This window comes from Oryctolagus cuniculus, chromosome 6 (genome assembly GCF_964237555.1).
Source record: "Oryctolagus cuniculus chromosome 6, mOryCun1.1, whole genome shotgun sequence".
In the NCBI taxonomy this organism is placed as follows: Eukaryota; Metazoa; Chordata; class Mammalia; order Lagomorpha; family Leporidae; genus Oryctolagus; species Oryctolagus cuniculus.
This window is the reverse complement of record NC_091437.1, coordinates 125400672-125425415: the sequence shown is the minus strand read 5'-3', so window position 1 is coordinate 125425415 and position 24744 is coordinate 125400672. Positions and strand designations below refer to the sequence as shown.

Below are 24744 nucleotides of genomic sequence, written 5' to 3'. Positions count from 1 at the left end.
CCAGTTTGCTAAGGAAGCTCAGGGAATGGTGTCCTCTCCTATCCAGGTTTGCAAGCAAAAGATCTGAGTGCCATGCTCAAGTTTCTGTCTTTACCCCATATCTAACCAGTCCCCAAAACTTGCCCATCTGCCTCCTTGTTGCCTGTCATTCTACTCACTTGTCCCCCACTCCACACCCTGACCTTACTTCAGATCTACAGTATGTCTCACATTCGTTACCAGAACTCCTTGTCTGTGGGCTCTCTCCAAACCATCCAGCTGATGGCAGGCAGAACAATCTTTTTCAGATTATATGTCAATTATGTCAATGTTCTGCCTAAAATGTTTCCTTTAAAAAAAAAAAAGATTTATTTTATTTATTTGAAAGACAGGGCCGGCACCGTGGCTCACTTGACTAATCATCCGCCTATGGCGCCGGCATCCCATATGGGCACCGGGTTCTAGTCGCAGCTGCTCCTCTTCCAGTCCAGCTCTCTGCTGTGGCCCGGGAAGGCAGTGGAGGATGGCCCAAGTCCTTAGGCACCTGCACCCGTGTGGGAGACCAGGAAGAAGCACCTGGCTCTTGGCTTTGGATCAGTGCAACGCGCCGGCTGTAGCGGCCATTTGGGGAGTGAACCAACGAAAGGAAGACCTTTCTCTCTCCCTCTCTCTCTCTCTCTCATTCTGTCAAATAACTCTGTCAAATAAATAAATAAGAGTTACAGTGAGAGAGAGAGAGTTGAGAGAAAGGGTCTCCTATCCACTGGTTCACTCCCCAAATGGCTGCAACGGCCAGAGCTGAGCCAATTCGAAGCCAGGAGCCAGGAGCTTTTTCTGGGTCTCCCACGTGGGTGCAGGGGCCCAGTGACGCAGGCCATCCTTTGCTGCTTTCCCAGGCGCAGTAGAAAGGAGCTGGATGGGGAGCGGAACAGCCGGGACTTGAATCCATATCCATATGGGATGCCAGCCCTGCAGGCTGGGGCTTTCACCCACTGCGCCACAGCGCCACAGCGCCACAGCGCCAGCCCCTGGAAAGTTTTAGCTGCTCCACACTTCCCTCAGAATGAAGTCTACTACCCGCATAACATGCCTCTCCTATTGCTCTCCCCTAGCCTTGCTGAAGGATGTTCAATAAATGGTCCTTACTATTTTCCCTCTTGAACTTCTGCAGTAACCACCCTTCTCCCTTGTATTTGTCAGTGCCCCAACACTTAGTACACTAAATCCAAAGTGAATCTCCTCATTTCTGACTTTCCCATTGGACAATAGGCTGACTGAAGGCAGAGGATGTTTTTTGTGGGCATTTTTGAAACACATGAATGAATGATGAGAAGAGATCTGTCCTGGCAGAAAAGAGTAGTGTCAGACTGGAGATGACAGCAAGACTGAGCAGAGGGGCCGGCCAGCACACAGCTCACCCTCACGCGGGATGCTTCACAGCCTGGGAAGGTCTCTAGCTTAAGGGCAGCAGGCTGTCCCAGCTCCGCCCAGTAAGGCAAGTGACCTGCCTGGGAAAGCCCGCCGGACTCTAGCAATTCACCAGATCAGTCAGGCAGAGCACGTGAGGATCCACGTACTGACTGCACTGCAAGGGGGCTGCGGGCAGGCCAGCGCGAGGTTACAGTGCAGATCAGTCCAAGAGGCTTCTACAGCACGTGCAGGACCCTCAGGATGGGCTGAGTCCGGCGGGCTTTCCCAGGCAGGTCACTTGCCTTACTGAACGGAGCTGGGACAGCCTGCTGCCCTTAGCTAGAGACCTTCCCAGGCTGTAAAGTGTCCCGCGTGAGGGTGAGCTGTATGCTGGCCGGCCGCTCTGCTCAGTCTTGCTGTCATCTCCAGTCTGACATTACTCTTTTTCTGCCAGGACAGATTTTACCTTCATACTGCCTATAGAATTAAGTAACAAAACTATATTTTAGAAGGAATAAGTAATTTTAGCATTACTAATGACATTCATGTATGAAAAGAAGAATAATGAAATATGCCCCCATTCTGGACTTCGTTGCTTGCTGTAACATTTACTTTTTAGAAATTCCTTTTTTTTTTTTCCCCCTGAACAGTTGGCTTGGAGCCTAATGGGATGGTCCATTTTTCTCCAGGGCATTAGGTAAAGACCATTCCTAGCACTAAGATGTTGGACTTGATCTGATGTGGCAAGTCTTACCTTCTTGGAAGTAATGTAGGTCTCTGGAACTAATGGAAAAACTTGGCAGGGGAATTAGAGCAACTATTCTTATCTCTATAAATATCACAATTAATCACTTAATGTAAAGTGTCCTCATAGAAAGCATTTGTCCAGGATACCATTCTGCTTTTTAAAATGTTACTTTTCTTGCTCTCACATAAAAGGGAGATTATATCATTTAAAAGTTACTTGAGATTTATTCTCAGATCTGCAGCTTTGTTTAAGAGCTTTTCCAGAGGCAAAATGGTATTTCCTTTCTCTAAAAGAAAGAAAAAGGGGTTGGGGTGGGGTGGGGGGGTTCCCCGTGATGAACTGAATATTTGGAATACTTGCATAAAGCAGCAGAGTGTGTGGCAGATCAACTAGTGTATGTTTTAAAAGAAAACATAAATTTCTTATTTAAAAAGACCTAATGGATTCTTTATTAATACAATCAATTGGTTAGGGAAACATAAAGAATAAAGTGACTTTTAAGTGTGTTTAGTGTATTTTTTTAAAGAAAGGTTTCTTATTGGTAATAAAAAACCTTGATGATAAGCATATGCTGAGCTAAACTGTACCAAGAAGTCTGGAGACAATAAGTTAGAGGAAACATGGTGTATATTAAAGATAGAATAGTTAATCCATTATTATGGTGAATTAGAGTTTAAATCGGTACATTTGTATAAAATTGTAATCTGAGACATACTTTGTTTTTTATACAGATGACAATTTTTGGAGTTCTGTTTAAATTTTGGCCTCAGTTCTGTGAGTTTAGGAGGAACTTAACTGATGAAAAAATTATGAGTGTTTTAGAGAGAAGACAAGAATATAATAAGCAGAAAAAGAAATTGTCAGCCATGGAAGATGAAAAATTTGGAAAGGTGAGACCAGAGTCATTTGGGTTTGAATGTGACTTTTAAAAAGTGTGGGATAAGTGTGAATTTATAGAAAGATTTGAGCTGGGGAAACAAACAGAGGGGTGGTGGAATTCAGATTTGAGTGGCTTTTAAGCCTTCCCTTGGAACTTTCAGACTTGTTCTTGAATTCCTCAGAATACATCCCTTCTTTGGGAAGGCTTCCTTGCTACTCCTAGGCAATGTTAGCAGCTGACATCCCCTCCACTGTTCCTCTTTCTCCTAGAACACACTCTGTGTTGTCCTGTAATTAAGTTTCCCCTTGTGTTGTCTTGGCTGAGGTAGTCAAAAATAGTCTATGCCTTATTCACCCATATTTCATAAGCACTTATGCTAATGTTCAGTCAGTGCCCAACTACTAATCATTGTTTCTTGAGTAAATGGGAATTAATGAGCTAATATTACATGCTTGAAGAGTAATTTTTGAGTATTAAAATTACAGAATGGTACATCACCGTGAAGTTGGTAAATATGAGCCACAAATTGGCTGGCGTTATCCATCCATTCATCTGTCTTTCCATATGTTTATCTGTATCTTTTAAGTAAGAAGGGGTAATTGCTGCCAGGTGAAATATTTCATCTTATTTATCAGCTTATGCTTATTCTGTTTTTAAAAGAAATTTAAAAGATGCCAAGGTATTATGATGAACACTCATATTTGCACAGGTTAATATTTCATATCATTTTTTGTTTCCTTAAATGAAATTTTGCAAATAGAGTAAAATTCCCTAATCCCAGTTCTACATTCTATATCATGTCTATATTTAAGAGCCACTGTTAAGTTTGAGATATATTTTTTAGCTCTTTTATTTTCTTATAAACCAATAGTCAGACTCATTTACTGGTTTAGTAATTCACACATTAAAAGCACCACACTTAGTTGGACTGTTTTACCAGTATCTAACCTCTCTTTATCTGAGAGAACATTTATTCCCATTTTTACTAAAGTTTCCATTAGGGTTAATACATTATTTTTCCATGTTAACATTTGTTGCGGTATAGCCAAATTTGTACTTAGAGAATTATATTTTCATTGTGATGGTTGGGCTGAATCACGTAAAGGGAAATTTGAAGACGCTGGAATTGATTGGTGTCTTAAATGCTTAGTGTATTGCCCTTCCAGCTCTTTCAGAAGATTGTTGAATCCATGTGTATGCATTCATAATGAAGACAAGATACCATGTTGTATATATTTTAACATACTTGAATATTATAATATTGTATTAGTCTGCTGAGGCTGCTATAACAAAATAACCCTATTCAGGATGGCTTAAACCACTGAAACTTATTTCTCAGTTTTAGAAGTCAGGGATTTCAGATCCAGGTGCCAGCCAATGAGCTTCCTGGAGAGGGCTCTCTTCCTAGCACAGTAGAAGGCCAACCCTCTTGCCGTGACCTTACAGGGCCAGGAGAGGGAGCGTTCCGCATCTTGTAAGGCCACAGTTAGCGCCCTGTCATGATGACCTTATTTATCCTAATTACCTCCTGAAGACCCTATCTCCACAGTCCCACTTGGGCGTCAGGGCTTCAACACGTGAACCCGGGTTGAGGGTGGAGGAGTGGGGACACAGCTGTGTCTGCAACACTTGTTGGGCAAAATGTCTTTATCTTGCTTTTTAAACTCAGCTTTATGTCATTTAATTCTACTTGCACTGTGATACTTAGATCTAATTTATTCCATTTAATTGTTGTATCCTGTTCTAGTATATGAATAGCACTGTTTTATAGAACAGCTTCTTTAGTGTTGAGTTCCCCCCGGCCCAGTTTTCACCTTTCCAAACCGCATTCACTGCAGACAGCATTCCTGTACATGTCCCCGTATTCACATGTATAAATTAAAAAAAAAATTTTAGTTTTTCCAGGTGCTACAATGTTTTTCCTGTGAATGGATCAGTTTATATTACTCCCAGCAGTATATGAGAATACTGCTTTTTCCATTTGGTAGTCCCTGTCTGGTGTATTCAGATTTATTCATCTATATTTCATATCAGTTTTTGCCAGCTTGATGATTAAAATGGGATTTCATCATGCTAATGAATTTTTAGTAAGAGCAGCTCTTCATGTATTTATTGATTATACAGATTTCCTACTCTAGTAATTGCCTGTTGAGTTCTTTTGCTCCATTTGGGGATGTGGAATATTTGCCTTTACCTAGTTTTTTATTTTTAATGAAGTCTGGATATAAATTCCTGTTTGCTATAAATATCATAAAGATCTTCACAGAGTCCATTGTCCCTTTTTTTGCACTACTGCCAGCGATGTATAAGAGCTGAAGTTACTCCTTATCCTCGCCAACACTTACTATTGTGGATAGTTTGTTTTGTTGTTCTTAGGTGCTTATTTGCCATTTTTGTGTCATCTTTAGTAAAACACATCTTTTGCTCATTTTTTAAAAATCAGGTTGTTTGTTGTTATTGAATTTTTGTAATCCTTCCTTTATATCTTCTGGATCCATATCATTCATCAGATATTTTTCAAGTATTCTCTGATTCCACCTGTGGCCTGTGAGTCTTTCACCAATCAGATGAATCTCATGTGAGTCTGCTAATGTGGCTTTAAAGGCTCCCAACAGAGCTTCCCATCCTAGTCTTTTTCTCTCTTCTTTTATCAATTTGATTGATCGTCCACTGCATGTAGTACCTATTCTAGGTGCTAGGCATGAATATATTTTATATACAGTATAAAGGTATAGACAAACATACACACTTAACTGTAAGCTACATAAAACAAAATAATTTCAGATCACAGAAAATGAGCAATTAATTATTTTGAAAGAAGAGAGGACAGACCAATTTGAGTTAGTCTTAAAAAGTGAGGTGTTTAGCAAATGGTTCTAAGTATATATTTATTGGATGGGTGGATATAGAAGTGATGAAGACATAAAGTTCTTTTAGTGTTCCCCAAGCTCCACAGGAGAACTTCACTGCCTTCCTAGTATCAAGTATTTTTCTGTTTGCTAAGATACGTGGTAAATATAATATCTGAAAGTTGGAATGTATGACTTGACAACAGTGGAGAAATCTTAAATTGCTACTTCAGAAATTCGGGAGGTGTGCTTATATCATCCATGTTGTACTTTGGTTGTGGAATTGCAAAAGCCTTTGATTTGTCTTCCCATATCTGACAACTACTAACTGGTAACTGCTAACAGAGTCGGGTTCAGATCTTGACTATTGAAAAACAACATGAGGCCGGCGCCGCGGCTCACTAGGCTAATCCTCCGCCTAGCGGCGCCGGCACACCGGGTTCTAGTCCCGGTCGGGGCGCCGGATTCTGTCCCGGTTGCCCCTCTTCCAGGCCAGCCCTCTGCTGTGGCCAGGGAGTGCAGTGGAGGATGGCCCAGGTGCTTGGGCCCTGCACCCCATGGGAGACCAGGAAAAGCACCTGGCTCCTGGCTCCTGCCATCGGATCAGCGCGGTGCGCCGGCCGCAGCGCGCCGGCCGCGGCGGCCATTGGAGGGTGAACCAACGGCAAAAGGAAGACCTTTCTCTCTGTCTCTCTCTCTCACTGTCCACTCTGCCTGTCAAAAAAAAAAAAAAAGAAAAACAACATGTTTTGTAGAATAAATAATCCTTTAGGGGAAAAAAGGGAATTCTTTTGAGTAATCTTATTAACAATAAACATTATTATTAATTATTAGTAAATACAACTTTCACACATGCATTCATTTTAACATGGGAGATATAAGAAAGACCAATATAGTAGCAGATGTTTCTTTCAAAGTTTTATTGTTAGTAAAGACAGATGAGAAAATGCTGAAAAAATGAACATAAGAAGCCATGATTTTTCTTATAATATAAAAATGTGTGCTCCTAGAGACATCTCTTACTGTAAAAAGCATTGTACTTTCCTGGGTAACCATGGGCCTATCTCTTAACCCTGTGTATCTCAATTTTATCTATCAACGGTTGGTAACTATTAATCTTGCCTGTTTTTGGAGAGATTAACTTGATGTGTATATAAAACATATGCATAAGCTGTTCCATCATATACTTGTAAGATATTATTCGGTCATTTGCTCTGAGATAGGATAGCATAGTGGATATAGGAAAACACCCTCAAGTCAGACTATCTGCTTTTGAAGCCTGACCTTACATCAGTTAGCTGCGTTAGGTAAACCACTCACTTCCCTAGACTTTTTCTCTTTTTTCAGGAAAATGGAGATAGTGAAAGAACTTATGGTATAGAATTGAGAAAGGTCTATGAAGCATAATGCTTATCAGAAAGCAAATGTTGGTACTCATAGTATCTCATTAACTATCTTCCATAACAAAACCAATAATATCAAATATAACTCCCATTTTTAAATTTGTTTCAGGAAATCAAATGGAACTAGGTAGTCTATGGAAAGTTATAATAGGAGAAAGAATCTTGTGAAAAAGTTTCATTTAGTTTTATATAATCTAGTTTAATAACAGGTACTTAAAATTGGGGGAAACCCAACAGACCGGAGGGAAGGGGCGAAGAAGGAAAAGAGGGAGAAGGAGAGTGTAAGAGAGAGGGAGTGAGAGAGAGATCAAGAAACAGAGAGAGAGAGACAGAGCCACGTGTTCAGGAACAGGTGCCTCTTAAAACTTTGTAGAAGCAGCAGATCCCATTAGGATGGGGGTGGAGCTGACACCAGTGGTTGGGCCATGTGGTCACCTGGCTTCCAGCAATGGCAGGGGGCTAGAGCCTAGGATGGTGTCAGGGTGTAGATTACACTATAGATAAGACTGTGCCATTTTCCTAACATTCCCCCCCTTTTATTTTTTATAAAACAGTAGTTTTATGGGATTACATTAGCACCAAAAGATCAGGAGGGGTAGAGGGACGATGATCTGTCTTTAGAACTACTTCCTGCTGACATGGGGCAACAAAGTACTCTGTTGGCATGGGGTGATGTCTCAAGCCACTGCCGCCTGGGTGGGGAGCCGAGTATATCCCTGTAACAGTATTTGGTTGACTGCCTGGCTGGTGAAGGCCTTGGTTCATTCCATTATCACCTCCTGTAAACACTTAAACAGACATGGTAGTATAAAAGACAGGGTGAGAGGAGCAACCAATGGTCCTAATAGTGGCATTAACCAAGTAATAAGAGGATTTCATAGAGGAGAGGAAATGAGGAGGGGTCTCTGGACCCTTGTGAAAACTATCTTATGGATGTGGTTTAAAGCTGATCTCAACCAAGACTGGGAGAAAAGCCAGTCATCTTTTGCAGGTAGAGAGGTTTGTCTGTAGAGAAATTCTGAGCAATTATACAATATTAAGTTGGGGAGAGGACCATCAATACACACAGGTCAGGAGCAGAGCCATTAATGTAAGAGTAGAGGCTATGATTACAAATGAATAAGCCCCAAGTGGGCTAGACAGAGTCTAGAAAAAAGGACAGAGTCATTATTAGAGGACCTAAGAAAGGTGCTATCTAAGCCACAAATAAGTTCTCAGGTTGAGAGGCAAATAGAAACTGACAGAAGGGGCCTGATAATAATCAGGTGGGCTTTAAGGTCTTGTCAGTTATGAGGCCCAGACCTATCTATCTCCTCACATGGGGTGCATCCTAAGGGAGGTGTGAACCTCCTTGCAGAAGGCACCCTGTTGACTTCCATTACCTAGCTGGCCTGGGAGGAGAGCTGGCCAGGTAAAGGCAGGTGGCATCTCTAACAGGAAATTTACAGTTCTGTCTGCAACGTTACTGACCCTACTTGGCCGTCCGCTCAGCTGTGGTGGTTTGGAAGCTGGGTCAAGTGAAGGGCTTTTCAGTTTAGAGCCAGCAAGATCTGTGGCTCTTTGGCTCTGGGGAAGTTCCATTTCCGGTGATGCAACTCTTGACTGGCATAGCTGCCAGGGCTCTTCATAAGCTGACTTCTGTTGAAGCCCTGTCTTTCCACATTGAAAGCCACTGCAGTGGACTGGCCTGTTGGGTCTCTTTGAGGGCAGATCACTGTACAGAGCAGCCTTTAATAGGCCTTACACCTACCTTTGCATTTCTTCTGATGCCTAGCTTTCTTTTCCTCCTGGTTTTTGTTAAAATACACCAGAGGATGCAAGTCAAGGGGGTGCTCAAGTCCCATCTCTAATCTTCAATGGCCTAAACTAGAAGTTTATAGTCACAGTCATGTTGTGGTAGTCGTTTTTCTGAGATAGACAATGAACAGTGGCAAATTGAACAAAGAATCACAGTGATTTAACTAAATAAAAATTTCCAACTTTAAAAAAATTTATTTATTTGAAAGGTAGAGTTACAGAAAGAGAGGCAAAGACAGAGAGTTCTCCCATCTGCTGGTTCACTGCCCAGATGGCTGTAATGGCTGGAGCTGGGCTGATCCAAGCCAAGATCCAGGAGCAGCTTCTGGGTCTTGGGGGCGCAGGAGCCCAAATACTTGGGCTACTTTCTACTGTTTTCCCAGGCACATTAGCAGGGAGCTGGATCAGAAGTAGAGCCTGGACTCCAACTGGTGCCCATATTGGATGCTGGCATCATAGACAGTGGCTGTACCACAGTGCTGGCCCCCCAACTTTTAAATGGTAAAAAATAAGCAAAATTAACAGGCAAATTAGGAAACATATGATGTAAGTAGTAGAGTAAATCAGGGAAAAATACTCAACAGAAAACCAGGAAAAGAGCATCAACAGGCAATTTACAAATGAAATACAAGTGAATAAAAGCATTCAAATATGTTCAGCCTTGCTGGTAACTAAAGACATGAAAACTGGCAAGAAGAAAATTTTGGAAGACCCAGTATTGATTGAGGTGATGAGAAATGGCATGCAAGCTCAAATATTTTGGAGAAAATGTAAAATGGTACTTGCTTGCTAAAGGGCAGTTGATATAATATTGTTTAAATTGTTCATTCTTTTTAATCTAGCAAATATGCTTTTAGAATGTATTCTAAGAGGAAGAATCAAGAAAGTGCACAAAGATGTGTGTACAGAACATCATTTATAATAGTCAAAACCTGAATTAATTTATAATAGGACACTTATTTTTAAAATATTTATTTTTGTTTATTTATTTGAAAGGCAGAGAGGCAGAGAGGGAGAGTTTGAGAGAGAAAGAGATCTTCCAACTATGGATCCACTCCCCAGATGGCCACAACAGCCCATTATAAGCCAGACCAAAGCTAGGAGCCAAGAACACCCTGGAATCCCACATGGATAGCAGGAGCCCGAGCAAATGGGGCCATCTCCTGCCTTCCCAGGCACATTATCAGGAAGCTGGATTGAAGCAGAGCAGCCAGGATTCGAACCAACAGTGTGATGTGGGACGCTGGCATCACAAGCTTAACCCACTGCACCACAACACTGACCCCTTGAGGAGGCATTCAGTTATCTATGGTGTATCCCTTTACTCACCTGTTGAAAATGATGATATAGATTATTCACTTTATCATGCAACAAATATTTGCGTGGCTAAGACCATCCACCCACAGAAACTGGTGATATGCAATTTATTCATTTCATCATCCAACAAATATTTGAATGCATGTTAAATGTTCTACAAGTAGATATACAACGGTAAGTAATAACAAAAGTTCATCTTACATCACAGCTCTATATTTATTCACATAGCAACATTTGCACAACATATTGTCCATGAAAAAGTAGATTTGAAAAGAACATTTAGGGGTGGGCATTTGGCGTAAAAGTTAATTAAGATCCTGCCTGGGACACATACATCCCACATCAGAGTGCCTGGGTTCGAGTATCAGCTCCATTCTCAAAATCCAGCTTTCTGCTGGTTGCACACTGGGAGGCAGAATATAATAGCTAAAGTACTTGGGTCCTTACACACTCATGGGAGATCTGGATTGAGTTCCTGGCTCCTGGCTTTAGCCTGATCCATCCATGGCTACCTAAGCATTTGGGAGAGTAAAGTGGATGGGAGCTCTCTCTCTCTCTTTGTCTTTCTCTGTTTCTCTCTGTGTGTCTGACTTTAAGTAAAATTAAATTTAAGAAAGAACACTTCTACATTGATTCCATTTATAGAAATTTGTGTAATAAAATATAAATATTGAAAATATAGATTATAATTAGAGATCTATGCATTTTCCCTAGTGAGGAATCTGGATGGATATTCAGTAAAATGTTTATAGTGATTTTTCTTAAAGCTTTTTTTGGGAGTGATTTTTATATTCAGTTTCATTTTTCTCATTTCTAAATATTTTTATATTACTATTAAAGAAAATTAAAGAACTGAGACAGGCATTATGTCACAGCAGGTTAATCCACCATTTGGGATGGTCACATCCTGTGTCAGAGTGTCTGTGATTGTGTCCTGCTTCTGCTTCCAATCCAGCTTCTGGGTTCTGGGTTGCACACCTGAGAGGCTGTGTGTGTGTGTGTGTGTGTGTGTGTATAAAATATGTATACTATATATATCATAATACTATATATATAATACTGTATATACTATATATAAACACTATATATATATATCATATATATCCTATATATATCCTATAGGTTATATATATCATGGCCTATGTACTTGGATTTCTACCGCTCATGTGGGAGATCCAGATGAAATGTCTGCTCCTGGCCTCAACCCGCCCTGACCCTGGCTTTGAAGGCATTTAGGAATTAAATCAGCAGATGGAAGATTCTCTCTCTGTCTGTCTGTCTCTGATTCTGCCATTCAAATAAAAAAACAAAGAAAAGAAAATTAGAGTCTGGTGTTGTGGTGTCTGTCATATCAGGTAAAGCCATTGCCTGCAATGCCAGCATCCCTTATGGGCACTGGTTCATGTCCTGGCTGCTCCGCTTCCAATCTAGCTCCCCTCTAATGGCCTGGGAAAATCAGCAGAAGGTAACCTAAGTGTTTGGACCCCTGCCACTCATGTAGGAGACCCAAGTGAAGCTCCTGGCTTCTGGCTTCAGCCTGATCCAGCTGTGGCTATTGAGGCCATCTAGGGAGTGAACTTGAGTATGAAAGATCTCTGTGTTTCTTCTCTCTTTCTCTGACTTTTAAGTAAGTAAAAAAATATATTTTTTAAAATTATTTATTTATTTGAAAGGCAGAGTTACAGAGAGAGAGGGAGAGGCAGAAAGAGACAGACAGACCTAGAGATATCTTCTATCCTCTGGTTCACCCCCCAAATGGCCACAATGGCCAAGGCTGGGCCAGGCCAAAGTCAAGAGCCAGGAGTCTCATCTGGGTCTCCCATGTGGGTATAGGAACCCAAGTGCTTGGGCCATCTTCTGCTGCTTTCCCAGGTGCATTAACAGGAAGCTGGATCAGAAGTCAGGCATCCAGGACTGGTGCCCATATGGATGCTGGTGCTGCAGGCAGTGGTTTAAACCTCTGGACCACAGTCCTGGCCCCATAAAAATAAATCTTTTATTTTTTTAATTAAACAGCCCAACAGTAGACTGTCACTATTAACTTGATGAAACCTCAAGTTTAGCACTTAACTATGAAATATTTTTAATATGATGTTGACTCCTTAACTATAAGTTTCTTTTAACATAGCATTATTTGTTTTGGAATAATTTAACTTCATATAATTACAGATTGGAATCAAACAATATACAAGTGCTGCTGCAGGGTCCACTGTCAAAACACCTGTGATAGCCAGTGACTCTTTCCTAGACCTGCAGGCATACGGCCGACAGGTAAGCAGACAAGATGGCACAGATCTCACTTTCTTTCTAGAGTGTTGAGTAGCAGAGCAGTAACTAAAGTTGCATTTATTTGAAAATGAGGCTGCAGTTGTAATACCAGGAGAGACTGGAAGGGAATCCCCATGAGCTTTCCTAGAACATTAAAAGTTTAGCTGATCCTGGATAACGCAATCACAGAAAATAACTTCTCAATACATATGAAGATGATTTAAATTGAAGTTGAAATGACCATCTTATTGAAAAAGAGAATTAGAGAGATAATAGAACAACATAGAGCATATATAACTTGTTAAATTTCTGAGTTAAGAGATGGGAGAAGAACGTCAAATGCTGTCTCAATTTTTCATTTTTTTGAGTGGTCATAAGATTGGCCAGTGTTTGCAATGTTAATGTTTATATTTACATGTATAACTAGCACATTCATACTTTCTTCAAGTTTCATGAGTTTAATTTATGTCATTTTTCTGTGTGTGTGACTTGTACTGGGAACATCTATGTTTTAGAGTCTAACACCAGCTCAAGAGTCAATCTGGGGCAGGCATTTGGCTAGCGGTTAAGACATTCATGTTCCGTATCAGAGTACCTGGGTTGGACAATCACCCGTGGCTACTGAGTGCAGCTTCCCAGCGGTGCAGACCCTGGGAAGCAGCATGGTAGCTCCAGTCACTGGGTGCCTGGCACTCACTTGGGAGATCTTGATTGAGTTCCTGGCTGCCAACTTCCGCTTTAGCTCTGTCAGCCCAACCCCAGCCCCAGGCACTGTTGACATTTGATGAGTACAACAGATGGGAACTCTCTCTGCCTCTTAGATAATTTTTTATTTAAAAAAGGAAACAATCTTTTTAAAATAATTTATTTATTTAAAAGGCAGAGTGGCAGAGAGAGAGAGAGCCCTTCCATCTACTGGTTAAACTCTTCAAATGACCCCAAGAGCCATGGCTGGTGCAGGCTGAAGCCAGAAGCCCAGAAGTCCATGTTGGTCTCTCATGTAGGTGCAGGGGCCCAAAGACTTGGGCCATCTTTTGCTACTTTCCCACTTGCATTAGGAGGAGCTGGATCTGAAATGGAACCACTAGGACTTGAACCAGTGCTCTAATATGGGGTGCTGGGTGCTTAACCTGCTGTGCCACAACATTGGCCTCTTTTTGGCATTTAGGAATTTCAAATAAGTTCAACTACTCAACTGAGATAACCAACTGATAGACTATGAAACTCTTACCGAGAGAAGTGGCCAATTTTCTAGAACTAGATAGTGAAAAAGATATATCTAATAAGACCATGTGGAAATATATTTGTTAGCAAAAAACTAAGATTAAATTTTGGAAGCATGCTATAAAAATAAAGGGGAAGTTAGATACCAGGCTTCTAATTTTTACTGTCACTTAAAAGTCATTGTTATCTAAAAGTCTGAAAATAATCATATGACCTCCTTTGAACCCATTTCCTTATGTGTTGGAGAGAGAGAGAAAGGGATGATGATGATAATGCTGATGAGATCCTGTCATATAGCGAAAGATTATTTTTTTAAGATTTATTTTATTTATTTGAAAGACAGAGTTAGAGAGAGAGGTAGAGCCAGAAAGAGACAGAGAAATCTTCCATTCTGCTGGTTCACTCCCGAAATGACCACAACGGTCAGAGTTGCGCCAATCTGAGGCCAGGAGCCAGGAGCTTCTTCTGGGTCTCCCACATGGGTGTAGGAGCCCAAGCACTTGGGCCATCTTCTACTGCTTTCCCAGACCAGAGCAGAGGCTGGATCTAAGTGGAGCAGCTGGGGCTTGAACCTTGCCCATATGGGATGCCAGCACTGCAGGCTGAGGCTTTAACCCACTGCACCACAGCACTGGCCCCATCACAGGATTCTTAAGAAACTAAAAAGCTTTTGGAAACCAAAGGCATTTTTAAATATAAATTTTATTATTATTATTATTTTATTATTGCTATTTAATTACCCTGGCAACTTGTAAAATAGTAGTACATTGCTAGTTTACAAGTATGGATACCCTGTGTATGCCTTTGTTTTAGGTAGATTTTTCACAGTAAATATTTTTAATTAATCCAAATACAGAATTGGATCTTTCCAAAGTGCTGAAATTCACAATTCAATGTAATAGATAGATGTGACTTGAGTAACTATCAAGATAACTATAAAGTTTTGTGACATTGATTTATTGAGAAATAATATAGTTATTTTCATGTCCCCACCAGCACCCTAACCAGAGAATTAAAAAATTTTAGATCAAAGGGCAGGCATGTGGCACAGTGGGTTAAGCTTCTACCTGGAATGCCTGCATTCCATATCAGAGAACCCATTTGAGTCCTGGCTACCTTGCTTCTGATTCAGCTCCCTGCGAATGTGCCTGGGAAGTAGCAAATGATGGCTCAAGTTCTTGAGTTACTGCCACTCATGTGGGAGACTCATGGAGTTCCTGGCTCCTGGCTTCAGCCTGTCGAGGGGGGGGGGGGGCATTTGGGGAATAAATCAGCTGATGGGTGATTTCTCTCTCTTTCTCTCTCTTTCTCTGTCACTCTGCCTTTCAAATAAATGAATATCAAAAATTGAGAGAATTTTACATCAAGGCTCTAGCAAAATGTACCTTTATTTCATCATATTCATTTTTAAATTTATTTATTTACTTACCTACTTTGTTAGTAACTTACATGAAAGGCAGAGTGAGACAGAGAAAGTGAGGTCTTCCACCTGTCGGTTCACTTCCCAAAGGGCTGCAACAGCCAAGTCTGGGCCAAGCAAAAGCCAAGAACCAGGAACTCCATTTTAATCTCCCAAATGGTTGGCAGGGGCCAAGTACTTAGGCTGCTTTCCCAAAACATTAACAGGAAGCTGGATTGGAAGTGGAGCAGCCAGGATTCAAACCAGTACTCTGATATGGGGTGCTGGTGTTGTAAGTGGCAGCTTAACCTGCTATACCACAGCACTTGCCCATAAATATTTTCATGAAAATGGAGTGTAAGCTAAATTGATAATAATTTGTGGTACCCAGTTAAAAGGCTGCAAGTTCAGTTTGTGAAAATCTATTATCATCATAAATTTAGGATATGTACCTTCTCTTTAAATATGTTATACTGCAATAAAAGTTTAAACGAAGGGGCTGGTATAAGCTGTCTTACCTTCAGTTTATTTCTGGAAGCAAACATTTCTAGAATTAACTTTGAAAATTGTTTTGCCAGCCAACCTGGTGCTACTCAAAGTATATAGAAGCTCTAGAACAGGAGAGAATTCTTCTTAAAATCCAAGAAGAATTGGAAAAAAAGTTGTTTACAGGTAACTTTTGGTTTTTGCTTGCACAGTTGCTTTGTTATCCTCTATTGCAGGTTAATTTTTGAGGGCTTTGTCAATAATTCACTGTTTTTCTTAATTCTCTTATTTTTGTACAGGCTCACCATCTCTTACAAATTTTAGGTCTACTGGTTCAGCTCTGTCTTTGAAAAAGAATTTGTCTTCCCACACCGCCCAGAGTGAGTTTCCAGTTACAGTATGTCTTTAGCTATTTCTTTCTTATTTTTGGAGTTCTTTCTCTTACATGCCCATTTGGAATTTCGTGGGTGGAAGAGAGGAAAACTGATTTTCCCTAACTGTTCTGATCCCTATGTTGAGAGAATGTAGGGTGTGTGTGTGTGTGTGTGTGTGTGTGTCTGTGTGTCTATGTGTGTCTGTGTCTGTGGCCTGTCTTTTGTTTTCTCTCTTCTACTGAGGAGGAAAAACCAAAATATACCATTTTTCCAGACTGATAACATTCATATGAGTATATACGTCCTGCTGCTGATAGGTGCAAGGAGCAGCATATTCTGACAGTTGGTCCCATCATGAGCTTTTAGTACATACACTCATGCACATCTCTCTCACACACACACACACACACACACACACTCATATATGCTCCACTAACAAATCGATGGTAGGAGGAGAACTTTGCCTCTATTTTGAATGGCACAGTCACCTAGGAAGAAAGACCTCTGCAGAGTGATCATTTATTGCTTCTGTTTACTACTTGTCTTATCTTCCCCTCCATACAGAACATGTATGGAAGAATGGGCTCTCGCTCAGTTTTTCTAAGTTGGGAATAAAAGAAGGAACTGGAAATAAAATAAAAAATCAAGCTTGTGCCCTCCTCTCATACAGATATTGATGTGAATATACAGTTTCCATTGAATACTAACAGCATTTCACAAGTCCCTTGCCAATTAATCTATCAGCATAATGTAGTGTATGTGTAACCCACTAACCCAGTACTTTAAGAACCCGCTTAAAAGTCCTCTTTCTCTTTCATCTTGCAGATTAGCTTTTTGGTTTCTTAAAATCCTTAGTTTTCTGGTTCTTGGGAGGTCTTAATATTCTTAGCCTACTCATTTATTTTGTCTTATTTTATTTTATTTTTAAAAGATTTTTTTAAGTTTATTTGAAAGGCAGAGTTTCAGAGAGAAGATGGGGGAGAGAAAGAGGGAGAGAGAGAGAATGAGAATATTTTCCATCCACTAGGTCACTTTGCAAATGGCTGCAATGGCCAGAGCTGGGCCAGGCCAAAGCTAGGAGCCTGGAGCCACTTCCACATCTCCTATGTGTGTGCAGGGGCCCAAGCACTTGGGCCATCTTCTGCAGCTTCCTCAGGGCACATTAACAGGGAGCTGGATCGGAAGTGAAGCAGCTAAGTCTTGTACCAGCACCTATATGGGATGCTGGCATTGCAGGTGGAGGCTTAACTTCCTATACCACAACACAGGCCCCTATTTTATTTCATTTTTAATTTGAAAGACAGAAAGAGAGCGAGCAAGTGAACGAGCGAGCGAGCTCCTATATGGTAGTTCATTCTCCAAATGCCTGCAATCACTGGGGCTGGGCCAGAATGAAGCCAGGAGCCAGGAACTCAATGCAGGTCTCCCTCAGTAGTGACAGGGGCCCAATTCCTTGAGCCACCAGTGCCTCACAGCATCTGTCAGAGTCAGAGGTGGGTGTGGAAGCCAGGTGCCTGGGATGTGGGCACCTTAACAAGCATCTTAACTTCTAGGCCAAACGCCTGCCCCAACACCCCTCATTTTTTTTCTAGTTTACCCTAGCCACTGCTCCCTTCTGCTGGGTCCTGTTAGGCCAACCCCACACAGTGCTTCCAACATTTAGGGTATGCTAACACAGCTGTTCACTTTCTTGGTCCTTAGGAGAACTCCATGTGAGTTTTGTTGTTGTTGTTGTTTTGGATTTATAGTTCCCATATATGCTTATGTTTTTCTTCATTTGTTTTTCTTTTGCAGGAATGTTTTCCAATCCGAGTTAACTGACATGAGAGCTCCAGTGATTTTTTGATGGTCTGCATTGAAGCAGGCCTAGGCATCTAAATGAAGTCTGGCTTGTTTTACTTCCACAGTTTTAAGACTACAGCTAGTATACACATATGATATGCAAGACTGTAAAAAATGTCAAACTTATTTAGAATAAAATGACTGCTATCTAGATTGGAAGAATCAAACTTTTTGGTGATCACAGTCCTGAAGTAATTGTTCAACAAGTATTCCTTGAGCATTTACTGTATTTGGTTAGCAGATACATTCAAGTGTTAGGGGGTGAATATTCCTAGGAATAAATTGGCCCAAACATAAAGGGAAGTGCCTTCCCCCACCTCATCCCCAACTCTACAGGAACCATAAATTAAAGCATTAGTTCTCACACTTCAGTGTGCATAAGACTCATTTGTGACATTTGCTAGCAATGTACATTTTCTGAACCCACTCCCCAAGAATCTCATTCAGTAGTTCCTGGGCTGCACGTGGGGAAAGCAAACCCACACAGCTCTATACATTTTCTGGAGGGAAAGAGCAGTGTGGGAGAAGTGAGCTAGGAGGACCCGAGTCTATGGACCTCTTGACCCATGAACTCCAAAGACGATGACCCGGATTATCAGGTTAAGCTTCTAGTTTATGCAGTCCTGGAAACTTTCTTCAAAGTAGCAACTGTCATTCTGAATTCTCTGAAAATAATTAGACATTTTTAAAGGGGGAAGTTGCAGGAGACCTACCTCAGAAATCGTCTTTCTTCTGAAGCAGAGAGTTTGGGACTACTTTCTAAAAAATCATTGGAATCCTATAATTCTCTATGCTCCTGCAGTACCCCATCCTCTGTGCCCGTGGAGTTTGTGCCAGTTTCCATTCATTGTCCTTGTTCTTTATTTCCTTTTTTGTCTCCCACTCTTGTCCCTTCTTGTTTTTTATTTTTTTTTCCCACAGGCAGAGTTAGTCAGTGAGAGAGAGAGACAAAGAGAAAGGTCTTCCCTCCGTTGGTTCACCCCCCAAATGCTGCTACAGCCAGCGCACTGCACTGATCCGAAGCCAGGAGCCAGGTACCCCCCCTGCCTGGTTTCCCATGCAGGTGCAGGGCCCAAGCACTTGGGCCATCCTCCACTGCCTTCCCAGGCCACAGCAGAGAGCTGGACTAGAAGAGGGGCAACCGGGACAGAATCTGGTGCCCCAACCAGGACCACAGGTGCCGGCGCCGCAGGTGGAGGATAAGCCTTCTTGGGTTTTAACTGAACATTTTAGTGGTTCCATTTTCTCTTCCCCTCTTGCTTATCAATTATACTTCTTTTTAGAAATTTCTTACAGGTTGTCCTAGAGTTTGCAATACACAATTAGAACTAGTAAAATGCTACTTTAAAAGAACTGTATAGGGCTTCATGGATCTCTTTCCAGGTTCATTCCTTAGCTGTATCTGGTCTGTTGATGAACTCATCAAAAGTATTCTTCATTTCTGCTACTGTGTTTTTTATTTCTAGCATTCCCACTTTCCATATCTATGTTAACATTCCACATTTGTTCTTATATATTGTCTACTATTTTAGTGGAACTCTTAATGTTAGGTAGGAAGTCAGAAATGAGCTTATGTGTGTGTGACAAAGGCCTAAGGAGTTGACATCTAGATACAGCATCTGCATCTCAAAGTCATCTCCATAACCTTCCAGGTGCAGCCCAGTATCTGCACTTCAAACATCCTGCCCCATCCTGATCTTCCTGGGGGTCCTGCCCATCTGTCCTCTAACCAGGGTCAGGCTTCCTCCTGTCTGATAACTGCAGGGGGAAAACTCAGAAAGGAATTTTTAGTATTTACATCCAAGAAGTCCTTTGTTCCAGGAGAAGAGAGGAAGACAAGACCCATCCCCTTAAAAGCCCCAGCCTACATGTAAACCGGGAACTCTCTCAGGTCCTGTCTGGAGAGGTGCCCATCCGCTCTTACGGATGTCCCTGCCCTAATAAACCTCGCTATTTGCTTTCCCCTGCTCTCTGTCTCACGCCTGAGTTCTTTCTTGCACAAAGACAAGGGCTCTGCCTTCTCTGGTAACATTAACGTGTTAATCATAGTTATTTTAAACTTGTGTTCTAATAATTCCAACATCTCTGCCATAACTGAGTCTAATTCTGATGCTTTCTCTTTTTTTTTTTTTAATTTTTGCATGCTTCATAATTTGTTATTGAAAGTAAGACATTATTTATCAGATGAAAGTAGCTAAAGTAGGCCGGCACTGTGGCTCACTAGGCTAATCCTCCGCCTTGCGGCGCTGGCACACGGGGTTCTAGTCCCGGTCGGGGCGCCGGATTCTGTCCCGGTTGCCCTTCTTCCACGCCAGCTCTCTGCTGTGGCCCGGGAGTGCAGTGGAGGATGGCCCAAGTGGTTGGGCCCTGCACCCTATGGGAGACCAGGAGAAGCACCTGGTTCCTGCCATCGGATCAGCACATTGCGCCGGCCACGGCGGCCATTGGAGGGTGAACCAACGGCAAAGGAAGACCTTTCTCTCTGTCTCTCTCTCTCACTGTCCACTCTGCCTGTCAAAAAAAAATTTTTTTTTAAAAAGTAGCTAAAGTAGATACACCTTTAATGGGAGAGTATATGTTTACATGATTAGGGTTTAGGTGATATTTCCTGTTTGCTGTAGCTGTGGTTTCAGAGGCTGAAATTTTCTCTGTGCCCTTATCTTTGTCTCTCCTGTTGTTTTGGGGTTTTCCTATATACTCCTTAATAGAACATGAAGCTTCAAATTCCTTTATCTGTAATCCCTGATATGATACGGAAGTCCTGTAAATGTGGTGGTAGGGAATGGGGAGAGAAGAAGCATTTTAGTGTCCAGTGGTTAGGCCTCAGTGTTTTAATGGACCTGAATGAATACTTCTTTCCCTAGGCTGTTTGAGCTTCGGTAACACCTTCCTTTGTTAGATTCTGGTAAAACAGTTTCCCTTCAGGGTAGGCCTTGTTAAAAACAACTGGGAAGTCTGGATGTATTTCAATGGCTACTCTACTCGCCAGAAGCAGGGATTTTTTTCTCTATGTTCACAGATGCACCTGCTGAGCCTCCTAGAGCTAAAATTGGTCCCTAAAATAGGTCCCCTCAGAGTTTTTAATTCTCAAGCTAGTGTTACACTAAGACGCTAGCAATTTGATAATTATAGTTTGATAATTACAATTTCAAGTGTTCTACAGATACTTCTTTTCTGGTAAACTGATTCTTTGCATCTGCCTGTCTCTCTCTCTCTCTCTCTCTCGTTTTAGGGGTAGCAGATTGTCTTATTATCATAATTCTTTTATAAATATAAGAAGAGTTACTGATTTCTAATGTGTCCAGCTTCTTTCTTGTTTTGAAGATGGTAGTGTTGACCTGTAAGCTCCTTACATGTTGGCCTGGGACTGTCCACTGCATTGTAGGGTACTCATTTATTTCTTTATTTTAAAGATGTATTTATTTATTTGAAAGGCAGAGTTACAGAGAGGCAGAGGCAGAGGGAAGGGTCTTCCATCAGCTGGTTCACTCCCCAGATGACAAAAAGGTCGGAGCTGCACTGATCTGAAGCTAGGAGCCAGGAGCTTCCTCTGAGTCTCCCATGCAAATACAGGGGCCCAAGGACTTGGGCCATCTTCTACTGTTTTCCCAGGCCGTAGCAGAAAGCTGGATCAGAAGTGGAACAGCCAGGACTCGAATTGGCACCCATATGGTATGCTGGCACTGCAAGCGGAGGTTTTACGCACTACGCCACAGCACCGGCCCCTCTTTAGACTTTTGAACATGTTTTGTTTTGGGGAATCTCTGTTTACAGTGGAAAGTTTAAATTCTAGTTCCCTAGCATTTGTGTTTGAAATATGATTACTTCCTGGTTCTATAACACTGCAATAGTACCTTCTAATCAATAATGACTCGTTTTAGTTTCTATATGACTATTGTTAGGTAGGAAGTTAAAATTAGCCTATGTATATTTCTATATGACTACTGTTAGGTTGGAAGTTAGAAATTAGCCTGTGTGTATGAGAGGGGCCTGAGGAAAACACAGCATCTGCAGCAGGTCACCTTGTATTTCACACTTGGAAGCCCTGTCCAGACCCAGACAAGTTTACAGGTGGTCTCAGCCTTCCCCCACAAGGGGAGCTCCCAGGAGAATCCTCTCTCCTCAGCACCAGATGGGTTCCCGGCTGCTAGCACTGGGCGATACAACCTCACAGCCTTCCTCCAAGGCAGGCACCCTGGGGAAGCTCCTCCGCCTGTGCCAGGTGGGCTCCCCAGTCTGACAGCACTGAGCAGGGAAACCTTGGGAGGAATTTCACCCGATTCACGCTCAGCAAGCCCTTTGTCCTGGAGGAGGAGGGGGGGTGGGAGGAGAAACAGCTGGAAGAACTGGACCCCTTTCCCTTATAAGCCCCAGTCTGACTACAGACTGCTCGCTCAGCTCTCGGCTCTCTGCTGAGCCGCCCACCTGGCCTGCCAAGTGCATTCTCTCCATTCAACCACATAACCTTGCTTTCCCCAGTCTCGCTCTCTCGTATTCTGTCCCATCTGTTCTGACAGATGCCCCAGCCCAATAAATCGTGCTGTTCTCTGTCTCACGTCTGAATTCTTCCTGTGCGAAGACAAGAGCTTACCACCCACCTCCACTAACATTTTGGCAGAGCCAGCCAGGAGAGAAGAGGACCAGCGGTAAGTGCTGGCAGCTTCCCCCGAGGGATGCTCCACGGCTAGCCTGCTTCTCCCTTTCTCTTCCTGCCTTGTCCGTTTTGCTCTCTGGCAGCCAGAAGTCTCCTTGCCATACCCATTCACATATGGACCAAGCAGTTAAATGCCACTAGGGTGCCCATGACAGTGTTATCAGCTACCTTAATTAATAATAATTCATGTTGCTGTCTATTTAGATAACAATTCTGAATATCAGCTTGAAGAAAACAGGTGACATGGTAAGTTTTTAGCATTTATTCAGTGAAAGAAATACGCAGAAAAGTGAGGGCTTTATTTAGGGGAGAAAGAAGTCTGTACCAGGCAGAGAGCAGGCCGGGAGCCGTGCGGAGCAAAGTGTGCAGTTAGGAGCAGCCACAGGTAGCGAAGTGCATGCAGGAAAGCAGAGGCGGAGAGGGATAATAAGAGGAGGACCCAGGGCGCTCCTTTTATTTACTTCCAAAGGGGCGTGGTTATGTAGTCTAATTGGCAGGTGGGCGTACAGGTAAGGTCAGGCAGGGGCGTGAGATCACAAAAGGGGGCAGGGTGAAGGCGTGGTCTCCAGCTCACAAATCTAAATGTAATCCTATCTGCCTGCCCATATCAACAGGTGCCACCGCAAGATCCACATTGCAGGCACGCCTGTCCACTCCTGCGGCCAGTCCTCTTAGGGATATTTTCCGGGGACAGTGGTGTGCCCACGTCTGCCTTTAAACTAGCCACCTCAGCCTTTCCCTGTTCTGTGCCACCTCTGCTCAGTCCCTCGCTGTACCCTCTCAGGCCCTGTCAGGATTATCTAGCCAGAGACGGGAGGGGGCTGGCTCTCTTTCTCTGTCCCCTTCCTGTTCACTGCCCTGCCTCACTGAAGTCAGAAAGGGAAGGGGAAATGGCCGGCTACAGGTGGCCAGAAAGGTTTCCCACCTAAGCCTAAGCCGGAGAGAGACCTTGACCCGTTAACCCCTTCCAGCCTGATGGATGCTTCCTTCTCTAAAGTTCACAAGAACTTCCCTTCCGACTCCTGACTACAGCCTCTTGGTTTTGAGATGTATTTCACTGTCCTGAGGAATGGGCTCATATGCTGATCATCAACATTTCTTTTTTTCTGTGCGGTCCGAACTGACTTAGGTAATGAGAGTGTTCATGCATCTTGAAGGCTTTGTGTTCTTCTGTTGCCATTACTGAGTCTGGATTGGGAGGACTGAATCTTGGAGCAGTTTGTTCTCTGCCTGTTTGTAATGTTTGAATGGTTCTCTTAACTCTGACCCACAGCTTTGGGATCTGTCCCACAGCTTTGGTTACAATGCTCAGGTTAGATGTACTATTTTATTTTGACCAAATGGTTTGACTTTCGGTTTAGAATTTAAATTGTTAGAGTCTCCTGACTTTGGGGCTTCCAGTTGGATCCCTGGAACTCAAAGGATGAGAGTCTCAACTTGGTGAGATAGCAGTCGTCTTAGTGAATTCAGATTATGTGGAGGTTATAAAAAGATGCCAAATTGTAAAGTTGTACTCATGTCACTGCTTTCCAGCTAGAGTTGTTTTATGAAAAATAAATAAATTATGTATAGGCAAAGCTTCATATTGTTATACCAAAGTGAGCCATTACAGATTTGTTCAGAAAATTATGTTGATCCAAATGCCCATTGATTCACTTGGCTTGAGGGTATCTTTTTTTTTTTTTTTTTTTTTTTGGACAGGCAGAGTGGATAGTGAGAGAGAGAGACAGAGAGAAAGGTCTTCCTTTGTCGTTGGTTGACCCTGCAATGGCCGCTGCGGCCGGCGCGCTGTGGCCGGCGCACCCCACTGATTCGAAGCCAGGAGCCAGGTGCTTCTCCTGGTCTCCCATGCAAGTGCAGGGCCCAAGCACTTGGGCCATCCTCCACTGCACTCCCTGGCCACATCAGAGAGCTGGCCTGGAAGAGGGGCAACCGGGACTTGAACCCAGGGTGCCAGTGCTGCAGGCAGAGGATTAGCCTAGTGAGCCGCGGCGCCGGCCCAGGGTATCTTTGATGATGAATTCTTTCTTGTGTGAAGACAAGAACCTACCACCCATCTCCGCTAACAGTATTATTATTATTACTTGAAAAGTGTGTGTTCTCTTCCATCATCT

The 24744-nt window shown here is 42.5% G+C and overlaps 1 protein-coding gene across 4 annotated transcripts in view; it reads left to right on the top strand.

The window, feature by feature from the left end:
* The window catches only part of RGS22 (regulator of G protein signaling 22), a 145281-nt gene extending 126939 nt beyond the window's left edge, over positions 1-18342 (top strand). For all 4 annotated transcript variants that reach the window (XM_051844670.2, XM_051844669.2, XM_051844668.2 and 1 more), the window contains 5 exons: positions 2869-3027; positions 12553-12654; positions 15853-15946; positions 16060-16140; positions 17929-18342. In XM_051844670.2, the coding sequence (XP_051700630.2) occupies positions 2869-3027; positions 12553-12654; positions 15853-15946; positions 16060-16140; positions 17929-17951 (459 nt within the window). In that variant the 3' untranslated portion in view covers positions 17952-18342. The remainder of the gene's footprint in view (positions 1-2868; positions 3028-12552; positions 12655-15852; positions 15947-16059; positions 16141-17928) is intronic.
* Positions 18343-24744: the final 6402 nt, after the last annotated feature.